The sequence below is a fragment of the Sus scrofa genome, chromosome 11, assembly GCF_054392235.1.
Source record: "Sus scrofa isolate SSC_HxYL_T2T_F1_AM1 chromosome 11, Sscrofa_HxYL_maternal_Yorkshire_Landrace_v2.0, whole genome shotgun sequence".
NCBI classification, from domain to species: Eukaryota; Metazoa; Chordata; class Mammalia; order Artiodactyla; family Suidae; genus Sus; species Sus scrofa.
The window spans coordinates 12,866,683-12,880,303 of NC_139393.1; the positions used below are offsets into that span (position 1 = coordinate 12,866,683).

At 41.3% G+C, this 13,621-nt stretch overlaps 1 protein-coding gene across 3 annotated transcripts in view; it reads right to left on the reverse strand.

Moving 5' to 3' along the window:
• SOHLH2 (spermatogenesis and oogenesis specific basic helix-loop-helix 2) overlaps positions 1-13,621 on the reverse strand; it is a 65,482-nt gene that overhangs the window by 19,000 nt on the left and 32,861 nt on the right. For all 3 annotated transcript variants that reach the window (XM_084981545.1, XM_084981544.1, XM_021065387.2), the window contains 2 exons: positions 12,545-12,653; positions 10,456-10,566 (listed from right to left, as the gene is read on the reverse strand). In XM_084981545.1, coding sequence (XP_084837671.1) covers positions 10,456-10,566; positions 12,545-12,653 — 220 coding nt within the window. The remainder of the gene's footprint in view (positions 1-10,455; positions 10,567-12,544; positions 12,654-13,621) is intronic.

Consider the following 13,621-nt stretch of genomic DNA (forward strand, 5'->3'; position numbering starts at 1 on the left):
GTGGCCCAGGTTCCATCCCTGGCTCAGGAACTTCCACATGTCACAGGTGTGGCCCAAAAAAGGAAAAGAAAAGGAGAAAAGGTTAAAAATGATGATCTAAGTCACCACCTAAGAAGAAAGAAAAAAGAGTAAAGTACTGAAAAAGGGCAATGACAAAGAACAGAAATGAATGAAATAAGAAAATGGGCAAATAAGAGAGAAAATTCAATAAATAAAAATGTGGTTCATTGAAAAAAAATCAGTGAAACTGATAAATACCTTGCTGAATTGATCAAGGAAAAAAGAGAGAAAACACAAATTATCAGTATAGGAATGAAAGAGGAAACATCATCAGAAACTTACGGACGTAAGAAGAGAATATCATGAACCTAAAGCTGTTCAAAACATCTGACAACTTGGATTAAATGGACACATTTCTTGAAGACATAAATTAAACCAAACTGACATAGGAAAAACATAGAAAATATAATCCTATAATCGTGAAAGAAACTGAATTTTTTTTTTTTTAAGGCTGCACTCAGAGCATATGGAAGTTCCCAGGCTAGGGGTGGGAACTTCCATAGCTGACAGCCTGCATCACAGCCACACCAGATCCGAGCTGCGTCTGTGGTCTACACCACAGCTCACATCCACTCCAGATCCTTAACCCACTGAACCAGGCCAGGGAGCAAGCCCAAGTCCTCATGGATGCTCGTCGGGTTTGTTACCACTGAGCCACAATGGGAACTACCGAAAGAAATTGAATTTGTCATTAAAACCCTCTCACTGAGAAAAAAATTTCAAGCCTAGATGACTTCACTGTTGAATTCTATCGAATGTAGCAATCTTAAATAAACTCGTTCAGAAAATAAAAGAAAGCCTTTAATTTTATGAGGTCAGCATTTCACTGATCCCAAAATCCAATAAAAACATTATAGGAAATCTACAGACCAATATATTTCATGAACACAGATGAAAAAATTTTAAACAAAATATTAGCAAATCTAATCCAGCAATAAATAAAAAGGGTAATATGTAAGTAGGGGATAGCATTCTAAAAAAATAATAATAAAAGTAATTACTGCATTAACAGAAAAAGGGAGAAAAATCATATACCATCTTAACAGACACAGAAAACATACTGACAAAATTTTATATCCATTCATAATAAATACCTGAACTAGGAATAAAAGAAAACTTTCTTAAGCTAATTAAAGACATGTATAAAACTTAGTTTATTTCCAATGTAATGATAAGACTTTCCCTCTAAAATTGGAAACAAGGCAAGATTATATACCATCACCTCTAATTAAAAATTTTTACTGGTGCACCTATCCAGGATGTTAAGGCAAGAAACAGCAATAAAAGCCATAAAGGAATAAAGGCCACAAACGTTGTAAAGGAAAATGTAAGTTGTTTTTATTCAGAGACGACATACTTGTATAGGTAGAAAATCCTCAGGAATCTGTAACAAATGACCAGAAGAAGAACAGATACAGCAAGGTCACAGGATGCGAGGCCAACATACGAAATAAATTTAATTCTGAGTTCTAGTAATGAAAATTTCAGGACTACTAATGGAGAAGAATATTGTTTACCAAAAAACATTTCAAAACCCACAAAACATTCAGGAACAAACTCAACTACAAAATACTGCTGAAATTAAAGAAGACCTTTAAAAACGGAGAGACTGACCAGAAGCATCGATATTGCTCACTATCAAGTTTCTGCCAAACTGACCCACTGATTCAACACAATCCTAGTCACTATCGCAGCAGGGATTTTTAAAAGAAGAAACTGATACGCTTATTCAAAAACTTACATGAGAAGTTAAAGGACCTTTACCATCCAAAGCAATTTGAAAACGGAGAACAAAGTTGGAGGACTGTATCTAATTTCAAGACTTACTGTAAACCTACAGCGATCACAGTGTACTATTTGAGGGAACAGGACAGATAAACAGATCAACAGATCACTGGAACAGAATAAGGAGTCCATGAATATAGCGATAACTTAACATGATTGACTTTTAGGGAAGTATCAAGCAATTCACCAGAGAATGGAAAATGTTTTCAGCAAAATCTTGAAAATATACATCTGGAAAAAAAAGCAAAGAAACACCTCAACACCTAGGTCATGACAAACCCATTGAGAAGAATAAAACAGTCGCAGAAGCTATAAAACTTCTTGTAGACAACACAGGGACAGACTGTGACTGGCTGGTAGGCAATAATTTCTAATACAGGGTAGGAAAAGCATGTGACATATTTTTAAGTATTGATATGTCAGAATTCATCAAACTGTTAACAACAACGAAAAAACCTGCTCATCAGGAGACACTGCAACAAAAATGAACAATGATCCATAGACCAGAAGAAACAGCTCAAGACATAAATCTAACAAAGGATTTGAATCTAGAATATTAGGGAGCTCATCAAACTCACTAATAAAAACATGAGTAGCCAACTTTTTTAATGGGCAAAAGACTTGAACAGACTGTTCATAAAAGAAGACATAAAAATGGCCAAAAGTGAGGCATTCCCACTGCGGCTCTCGGCAGAAACGAATCTGACCAGCATCCATGAGGATGCAAGTTCTATCCTGGCCTTGCTCAGTGAGTTAAGGATCTGGTGTTGCTGTGAGCTGTAGTGTAGGTTGCAGACGTGGTTTGGATCCTGTGTTGCTGTGGCTGTGGTGTAGGCTGGCACCTGTAGCTCTGATTTGATTCCTAGCCTGGGAACTTCCATATGCTGTGGGTATGGCCCTAGAAAGACGAAAAAAAGAAAAAAAGAAGAAGAAAAAAGGCCAAAAGGCCAGTTAAAATGAAAAGGACTCATACCACCAAATGCTGGTGAGAACATGGAACAGCTAGTACTCAGATTGCTGGTGGGGCTACAAAATGGTGCTACTGTTTTGGAGATCTGCTTGTAAGTTTCCTAAAAAGAGAAACCTACACCCATCTTCTGATGTGCAAATTCTATTTCTTGGTATGTACTCAAGAGAATGGAAATCTAGGTTTACAAAACATACATAAAAGAAAGTTTACAGCAGCTTTATTTCGAATAGAGGAAACCCAGGGAAGGAATAACCAAAACATGGTATGTTTATGCAGTGGAATTCTCAACAATAAAAAGGAACAAACTATTGATACGTATAACATAAATGAATCTCAAAGCATTTGCTGGGCGAAAGAAAGCAGATATAAGTGTACATGATTGATGGATCCATTTATATAAAGTTCTAGAACAAGCAAAACAAATCTATGGTAGTAGAAATCAGAACAGTAGCTGACTCTGGGGGATGGGAGAGGCTAGACCAGGAGACAGAACAGTGCGACTTAAACTGTGGATTTTATTACCATTCAGAAACGGCGAGGCCAAGAGATTAGGAGACAGATGACTGCCATTAAAAGATAGTTTGTTACTCACTCACAGTTCTGAGAGGAGGGGCACAGCATGCCATGCAGGATCTCCTGGGGAAGCACCAGCGGCGGTTAGGCCGAAGGAATGAGAGAAAACGTGGGCGAGAGCCGTTATTGTGGCTTTGAGGGGAGGAATGGGCAAGGAGGGTGAGCAGGCCTAGGCTTGTCTAGCTGAGTAACTTCAGCAGGCTCTGGGGTCCAGGGGCTGTCCCAAGTTGTCCGAGGTGGTTAGGACAGGGGACTATTGGCTTGGAATATAAAAGCTAACAGAGGGCAGAGTGGGGTAGTACCTAGATGTGTTGGTTTGCATATGAAAGGTGTGCTCACAGGTAAATCTTTTACTACATCCAGAAACCGGCCAGCCCTGGGAGTGCCAGTCTCCCCAAGGTCAGGAAGATCCCCGAGGTCAAAACATCGGAATAAAAAGACATGCTTAATATACAAGGGAACAGGCTAATAGGCCGGAACTGTGGTTGACGGGTAAAAGCATCTGTCTGCCTCCTGACCTGCACCGGTTCCTCCTGTGGCCCTGAGTGTCGTGGTCCAACTCCACACCCCCTCCCTGGGAACTGAGTGACAAACCATCTTTTCAAAACTCATCAATCCATACACTTAGACACGTGTCATTTATCTCTTACAAACACTAATTTAATCTTATGATATCTACTAAGAGTAACTCTTTTCCCTAAAGTCTCCAATATTCCTGAATCTCTGAAGTGTATTTGCAAACACTACAGATCTAGACTCATTCACTGCTTCTCAAATCTTTCTGGTTCCCACATCAGGGTTAGGAACTTGAGGCCGGGACATGGCTGGGCAATATGCGACCTGTATCCTTAAGTGAAAGTGGACAAATACTTAAGTTTCATCCTTTGGGGCATAACCCAAAGTGACCTCCTCAGAGCAGAATTTCATTCAAGTTTTACGTATTGGCTTTAAATAGGTATATGTCAACACAAGCTCTGAGAGAAGGTATCTGCAATATGGACATTTGGCCAAGGGCTAGTTTCTAGAAAATACAATGAACTTCTAAAAATCAATAGAGGAAAAAAAAAAAAAAAACCTATAAAAAAATCCAGTAAAAGGGTAGACAAAAAATGATCACTTAACCAAAGAGATTTCTTTTATTTATTTATTTTTGCCATTTCTTGGACCACAACCACAGCATATGGAAGATTTCCAGGCTAGGGGTCAAATCAGAGCCATAGCCGCTGGCCTACGCCAGAGCCACAGCAACGTGGGATCCAAGCCACGTCTGCAACCTACACCACAGCTCACGGCAACGCCGAATCCTTAACCCACTGAGCAAGGCCAGGGATCGAACCCACAACCTCATGGTTCCTAGTCGGATTCGTTAACCACTAAGCTACGACGGGAACTCCTACCAAAGAGATTTTAAAAACCATACATTTAAGACTTCACTATATGTTAATGTCATTGCATGTTAATTACGCCACAATTTTAAAAACAAACAGAAACAAGAAACAACGAGAAGGAAATATTGCGAAACTTTGTGAAGGATGTTAATGTTGGCTCCAAAAAGTAGGATCCGTAGCTCAGGGACCTCAGAGGAGGCTGTCATTTTCATTTTCCTTTGTATGTGGAAGCAGCAAAAGGCAACAAGAGGCCAAAGAACATGTTTTGTTTTTGTCATGTACCACAGGAGCCAGCTTGGTTATGACCCAGTCCAAAGAAATCAGGGGAAGAACCAGTCTGGTTTCATTCTTCTTCAGTTAAAAGTGATTCTGAGAGACTGAATGGCATCTGACGACAAAGGTCTCCTCAGTCCAAACTACGTCCTTGGTCTCCCCTCTATGTGACTGTGTCTCCAGCAGACAGGAATCCATGGATAAAATCACAACCACAGTGCACTACCACCTCACACGGGTCAGAATGGCCCTCTTTAACAAGCCGACAAATAACAAGTGCTGGAGGGGGTGTGGAGAAAAGGGAACCCTCCTGCACCGCTGGTGGGAACGTAAACTGGTACAACCACTATGGAAAACAGTATGGAGGTACCTCAGAAAAATAAATATAGAACCATGATAGGACCCAGCAGTCCCTCTCCTGGGCATAAATCCATACAAAACTTTCACTGAAAAAGATAAAAGCACTATTCACAATAGCTAAGACATGGAAACAGCCTAAATGTCCACTGACAAAGGAATGGATTAAGAAGATGTTGTACACACACACAATGGAAATACTACTCAGCTATACAGAAAAAAAAAAAAAAATGGCATTTGCAGCAACATAGATGGAACTAGAGACTCTTCTACTATGTGAAGTAAACCAGAAAGAGAAAGGCAAATACCATATATCAGTTATATCTGGAATCTAATACATGGCACAAACAAACCTATCTACAGAAAAGAAACGAACTCATGGACTTGGAAAACAGACCCATGATTGCCAAGGGGATGGGGGAGGGAATGGGATGGACGGGGAGTTTGGGGTTAATAGATGTAAACTATTGCACTTGGAGTGGATAAGCACTGACATCCTGCTGTAGAGCACAGGGAACTATATCCAGTCATTTGTGATGGAATATGACAGAGGAGAATGTGAGAAAAAGAATGTGTGTGTGTGTGTGCACGCATGTGTATAATGTGAGAAAAAGAACGTGTGTGTGTGTGTGTGTGTGTGTGTGTGTATGACTGGTTCACTTTGCTGTACAGCAGAAATTGACAGACATTGAAAACCAACTATAATAGAAAAATAAAATGGAAAAAAAATTCATAGAGAGAGAGATCTCTGGGCTTCATATAACTTAAGGCTCTCTGAAAACTTACTATTCAACCTTCTTTGAAATTCTAAGACTTGACCAGCCCTGGAAAAGCCTTTTGCTGTGCAATATTGCAGCAAAACTGACTTTCACTTCTTCTCAAATGAGTGAAATCCTGAAAATGATTAAACCACCATTTTGGACTCACAGATACAGAAACAAAATGAGGGTATCATGTTGAAAAGTACACACCTTATCAAGATAAAGACATTTATATATTGAAAACATGAATAGTAAAAGGGAATTAACTAAGAATATAAGAATTAGGGAGTTCTGTTGTGGCACAGTGGTTAACAAATCGGACTAGGAACCATGAGGTTGCAGGTTCGGTCCCTGCCCTTGCTCAGTGGGTTAACGATCTGGTGTTGCCATGAGCTGTGGTGTAGGTTACAGACGCGGCTTGGATTCTGCGTTGCTGTGGCGTAGGCTGGAGGCTACAGCTCTGATTGGACCCCCTAGCCTGGGAACCTCCATATGCCACGGGAGCGGCCCAAGAAAAGGCAAGACGAGAAAAAAAAAAAAAAGAATTAGCTAATTTTTATTAATCTGTTCTAATAAAGAAACCAGAGATGTTAGAGGAGTTTATAAAAAAAGAAATTCCAAATACAAATATTCAAAACCATCAGGTGGGATCATTATTTCCTCACATTAGCAAATACGTTACTCTATGCAGCTCAAAACCAAAAAGAAAGACAAAACCATATGTAAAGCAGCTGATTGAGAGAAGGAGGTGAAGGAGGAAGCGAAATAGACTAGAAACACTTATTTTAAGATTCAGGCATAATCAGAGGGGTCAAGAGGAGAAAACAGCAAAAAATAATTAGGGATGGATTGTTACTTTCTAGTATCTCCTAAGCAAAGTCTAAGTGGGGGTGAGGGTGGGGGTGAGGAGCTGCGTTTCTGGTTACAGCTTTTCTTTTTGGGAAACAAAGATTTCTAAGTCCCCAAAATATCCTTGTAATTCTCTAGATTAGCGGTTCTCAGATTTTCATTTTCATCAACCGCTAGCATTAAATAAGGGAAACAACAGAACTTTGGAGGACCGATAAAGGATTGCTAGCATTCACAATGGCCATGAAAAATAATGTAAGAAAGGTACCATCTCCCAATAACAATTTGTTGTAACCATTTACTAGTATCAGCATGATTTTAACACTAAATAAAGGAAGACATAATCTTAGCATGTGTTATAAAACCTATAGCTTTACAAATAGTCATGGCACTGTATTTTTCTCATTTCGCTACAGGTCAGCGATGTATAGAACAGCCTGGCAGCAGGCCCCGCGTCTTCACGTGGCCAGAGCAGCAGACCTGTGAGTAAAGGCCTTTTGGACCCACTAGCCCATCGACCAGCCCATCTCATCCAGTCCCAAACCCCACGATTTTCCCACTCATCTTCAGCAGACAATGAAGCCCACCCGGCAGAACTCAGTCACGTTTCTCCTCCTTTCCAGCCCCATCAACAGATTCATCTTCATCCGTTTAGCTCCCTCTCTCCATTTCCAGTAGGAGAAGTTCTTGATCCATAGCCTTCTGCCCCCGGAGAGACGCTAACGCTATCACCAGTGTCCCTTCCCACCCGAACGGGACTAAAATCCTTTGGCAGCCCTCCCACTAAGAGAAGAAGTCTACATACTCCTCCCTCAAACCCTGGTAGGCTCTGTGACTGCTGCAACGCACAGCATGTGGTAGAAGCGGCACCAGGCCGGTTTCTGGGCCCAGGCCCCCGGAGATCGGCAGCTTCCTCCCCATCCCCGGGACCTGCGTTGCCGTGAAGAAGTCCGACAGCTCTGAGAGGGCCACGCTGGGGAGCCCCAGCTGCGCTCAACCTTCCACTCACCCCTGCAAAGGCTCTGGACCCTCCGGACCAGACCACCCTCCAGCTCAACGCTACTAAGTGACCCCATGATGTCATATGGGCAGAACAGCAGCCCCGCTGAGCCCTGCTCAGACTGCTAACCCACAAACCAGGTATCAAGTCAATTCGTTTTGGTTTCATGTCCGAACAGCCAGAGGTAACTGAAACACGAGTGTCTTCAAGACCTCTGGCTCTCTTCTGGCTGTTTTCTTTTTGAAGGTAAATATGAACAGATTCAAGTCCAACCCGGCCTTATCAAAATTTTTCATTTCCCCTAAATGTCCTTTTACATCTCATCTGTGTTCCTGCCTTTCCTTTTCCATCTTTCCGTGATGGCACTTCTTCCCTAATTCTTCTTGGCCGATTTTTGCCAAGATCAGTGACTTCTGCTAAATACCAATAGTCCATCGTCAGCTCCTAGCTTTCTTGATCTCAGGGTCACAGGACCCTCCTGCACGCTGACTCCTTCAGGAAACTCTCTTCTCCCCCGTCTCCTCTTTCCCACTCCCTCCTGGTTTTCATCTCTTCCTAGGAACTCTGTATCCCTGATCTTTTCTCACCCGCCTGGGCCTTAAATACTGAGATTTTCCCCAAGGTTCTCTTCTCCACTTGTCTCTTCCCGACATGATTTTCAAAGCCGTCATATCCACCTCCATCCGCTGCTTCAAACAGATGCTGTGTCCTGATAGCTCTTAGCCTCTACTTCCAGCCTAGCTCTTCGCTAGAACCAAAGGGCCAGCTGCTTTGGGAAGCGCCAGTCAAACTCAGCAAGAGCAAAAACCACTGCCCCCTAACCCCCCGCCAGCCTGCCATCTACCATCTACTTGGAAGGCACACCTGACTTCTCCTTCATCCACGCTCACAACCAGTTCTCCGCCTTTGCTATTTTTCCCTATCCCAGGTCTAACGCCATGGTTCAGGATTTCATCCCTTCTGATTACAGACTGCCCTGGGCTCCAGATTCAGTCCACTCTCTAACATCCTGCTAGTGTGTTCATTCTAAGGAACAGATACTACCATTTTACTCCTGTGCTAAACTCCTTAAGTGTCTCCACAGCAGTTCAGGAGGAATCTCAAATTCCTTAACGCCCTTACCCACTACCTCTCATCTCTTGCCCCCACCCCCTGTGCCCTTTTGGCCAACTCTATGAGAACACCTGCAGTTCTGCAAATCCAGTGTACTTTCTTTTCTTTTCTTTTTTTTTTTTGTCTTTTTGTCATTTCTTGGGCCGCTCCCATGGCATATGGAGATTCCCAGGCTAGGGGTCGAATCGGAGCCATAGCCGCCAGCCTACACCAGAGCCACCCAATGAGGGATCTGAGCCGCATCTGAAACCTACACCACAGCTCACAGCAATGCTGGATCACCAAACCACTGTGCAAGGCCAGGGATCGAACCCGCAACCTCATGGTTCCTAGTCGGAGTCGTTAACCACTGAGCCACAACGGGAACTCCCCACTGTACTTTCTTACACCCCCGGCCTTCTACACCTGCTGCTCCTGCCACATGAACATCCTTCCCTGATTTCTATGCCAAATTGATAGTAACTTTTTGTTTAAAGCTCGATTTAGCTATCATCTCCTCAAGAAAGCCTCCCTTGCCCCTTGTTTGGTCTTAGTAACTTTCTTAGGGGGCTCTGTGTTCTCTTCTATCATGATGGTTATGAAAACATAATTTCCTACTTCGTAGTCTACATAGAAGTCTGTCTGAGCACTGGACTAAGACCTCCTTGAAGGCAAAAATTCATTTATTTACTTTTACTTTTTTTGTTGTTTTCATTTTCTTGGCCATCGTGTGGCATACTGAGTTCCTGGGCCAGGGATCAGATCTGAGCCACAGCTGTGGCAACACCAGATCCTTTAACTGTTGGGCTGGGGATTGAACCTGCGTCCTGGTGCTATAGAGATGCCGCCAATTCCATTGCACTACAGCAGGAACTCCAAATTAGTGATTTATTTTTGCTTTTTCAGGCTGTACCCATGGCATATGGAGGTTCCTAGGCCAGGGGTCGAATTGGAGGTACAGCTGCCGGCCTATGCACAGTCACGGCCTGGATCCGAGCCGAGTCTGTGACCTACACCACAGCTCACAGCAATGTGGGATCCCTGACCCATTGAGCAAGGCCAGGGATCGAACACGCATCCTTGTAGATACTATTTGGATTCCGTTTCCGCTGCGCCACGATGGGAACTCCTCCAATTTATTTTTTATCTTGATTTTCCAATCATATTCTGGCACATAAGACACCTGTCTATTTGTTGAATGACTGAATGAATGAGTAGCATATACACAGTTGCCAGACTTACTAGTTTCACATTGACTTTTTATAATACTATAAAAAATTATGAAATTCATGATAGTAAATTCTCCCTACAAAGAAATAATACTAACATGGCTGTATCAAAATTTACCTTCTCAGCTTTTCCTTGCTTGAATGAAGAAGAGAGATCCTTTTGCTTCTCTCGAAATCTGACAATGAAGCCTTTAATTCAAGTCCAATGTCATTTCTTAGCGATTCAGAACTAGAAAAAAGAGAAAATCATACTATATATTTAAAAAGAGGAAAACTGTTAGGCAATCAAAAACAATAAGCACCAATACATGAATCAAAGGATGCTTCTTTCTCTATGTCCCTAGCTTTAGATAAAAGTGCAGTAAATATCAAAGTATTTTACCTTATGCATTTGGTGCAGAATATTTTATTTCAAATTTCCAAAAGGGTGTATTATCAAGATCATCATAAATTAAATGACTGATCAAAATTCTAAAATATACTAATAAAGAATAACAGATACAAGCAGGATTAAAATACTCTAACCTTTCTGATTATGAGTATTCCAAATTACGACTCTATCTAAAGGTACATTACAACACACACACACACACACACACACACACACACACACACACACACAAAGGATTAGAGGGCCAAGATATACTGTCCAGCTTGATCAGCAAATGGCAGTTTCCTTCCATGTAAAAATTTGTCATTTAATGGACATTTTCTAGCTCTACCATTTTTCTAGAACGTCTTCAAGGCATTCTGACTGCTTTTTTTAAAAAAAAATTTCCATAAGAAATTTATAAATTAATATTATTTCCTTTATCCCAAGGGATATAACTTGTCTTAAAAATTTTATTTATAGTTGTAGGATTCTGAATAAAAGCAAGATACAAGATGAGTAGGGCTCAAAAAGAGGTTGCATGTAACACAAGAAAATCACAGAGCTTTTCACAATCCTTCCTAACCTCATATCCTAGATAAAGCTTAATACAGTAAACTTCTTTGAGGTTAAAATGTTTAATAAGATGAAGACAGCTGTTTCTGTCTCTGCTACTTAAGTAAGTGCATCTTTGGTTTAATCATGCTTATTGGCCGTCAAGTCTCTTCCTTGTTCAAAACAGTAGATGGTCACATTTCTATGAAGAGCTAACGGTCACATTCTACAAATTCTGGAAGTAATTGACTCAAAATTCTCACCATCATCACCTATGTCCTCAGCACTTATGTCCATTCTTTATAGCTCTATGCTCTATTTAAAATCTCCTTGGAACTCGGCTTAAAATGAAACAAAGAAATTCACAAAAACAGAATTTTACAAGCATACAATGTTAGAATTGAAAGAGTCTGAATGACCCGCAGTTCAATGGCCCATCCAATGCGGGTCAGAATACCAATTCTAATATCTGAGAGACAGACAGAGATAAAGAGGTCATTTTTCAAGGGATGTTTTCAATAATTTGGGGGGATAAGTTCATGAGTCACAGAAGACATCAGGGAGTTCCCATCGTGGCACAGTGGAAACAAATCCGACTAGGAACCATGAGGTTGCAGGTTTGATCGCTGGCCTCACTCAGTGGGTTAAGGATCTGGTGTTGCCATGAGCTGTGGTGTAGGTCATGGATGCGGCTTGGATCCTGCGTTGCTATGGCTGTGGCACAGGCCAGCAGCTATAGCTCTGATTTGACCCCTTGGCTGGGAACCTCCATATGTCATGGGTGTGGCCCTAAAAAAAAAAAAAAGACATCAGGGGGAAGCTTAGTGGCAAATGGGTAACAACTGAGGATGCTTCTATCTGTTAAATATTGGGGTTACATGTACAATTTTTGTGTGAAGGAAAGATTCCATTGTTTTAAAAATCTGAACACCACTTCTTGTATCTAACCCAGAATCTACTTTAACATGTCCAGTGATGGGTAACTTCCTTCCTTACATTCAACCGGCTCCATTGTGAATAACTGTGACTGCTATGACTTCCTTGCACTGACTCGAATCCTTCCCTAATGTGGACTCACAGTGCCAGCTCAGGATTCTGAAATACACAACAAGCTACATCCCTTTGCCACAAAACAGCTATTTTCTTTTGCATCACCCCCCGCACCTGAGCTGGTAGTGTTCCACAACCGATAAGTCCTTCAGAAAAAAACTGTCAGAAAATGAACAGAGTAAAAACTGCTATTATTAAAAACAGAAGAAGAAGAAGAAGAAGAAGAACTAACCAAGCAAATAGATCAGTAGAAAAATATCCCAGGTGTTCACTGCAGGACTTCTGCAGGGGCAATTCAGGTTCTTCGGACTTCACAGAAATTTCATTCTTAACTGCAAGTGCTGAAAGGAGAGCATTTTAATTCTAAAATCATCACACATAACAAGCACTAATCAAAAGCAATTGTCATGTTTCACCCAACAGATCTTACAAAGCAGTATTTTGTAAATAAAAAGCAATGTATAGGTTTCAGTCTGGAAAGGCTGAAACTACCCAGGTGAGAAAGCAAAATTAAAATACTACATCCAATTCACTTCAGGACATCCTTTTTCAACCAGATTCTACCAACTTAGGGACAGGTATGCTTAAAATGCACTCAACTGAGTTTTTTACAAAGTTATTTATAGGGAAATGTCAGAGACAGAAAATGAGTATGAGTCTTCAGCAAGCAGCTGCACTGTCAAAATAACGCATCTGATGGTTGTGCTGGGTTTTGGTGTTTGGTTTTTCTTTTTTTTTTTCTTCTCAGCTGCTCATCCGCAGAGCTGAGATGGCTGGATGAGATGTGGTTATGACTAACAGGAAGGGTGCCAGACAGGTGGTGATGAGCAGCTGCTCTGTTCCCACTGAGGGACAAAATGGGAAGAGGTTGCAAAAGGACTCTGGTCAAGATGGTTGGTTATCTACTTCATTTCCAGGAGGAACTCTGAAACATGCAGGGCTGGGAGCCACTGGAATGTCACAAAACATACTCGCATACTCGCTCATCTTCCCTAAATACCGGAAAAGAACATTTAAAAAAAAAAGGAAGAGTGTGCTGTAATCCTGTATCTTCTGGAGTTATGAGCCTTATACATGATAATCTCAACAGTGTTTTGCAGGCCTGATTTAAGAAAAATCACGTAATTTTCAAAGATTTCCTACTAGTAACCCAGGCCTAGAAAAATCATAAGTGGTCACTGACCAACAATGATTTCCAGTAGAATTTAATTTCAGAGATTGGAATCTGTCCTTTTACAAGCCAGATTAAAGCTAATTTAATTATCTCAAGTGTTTAGAGGCAGGCAATACACATAATACAATATAGGTG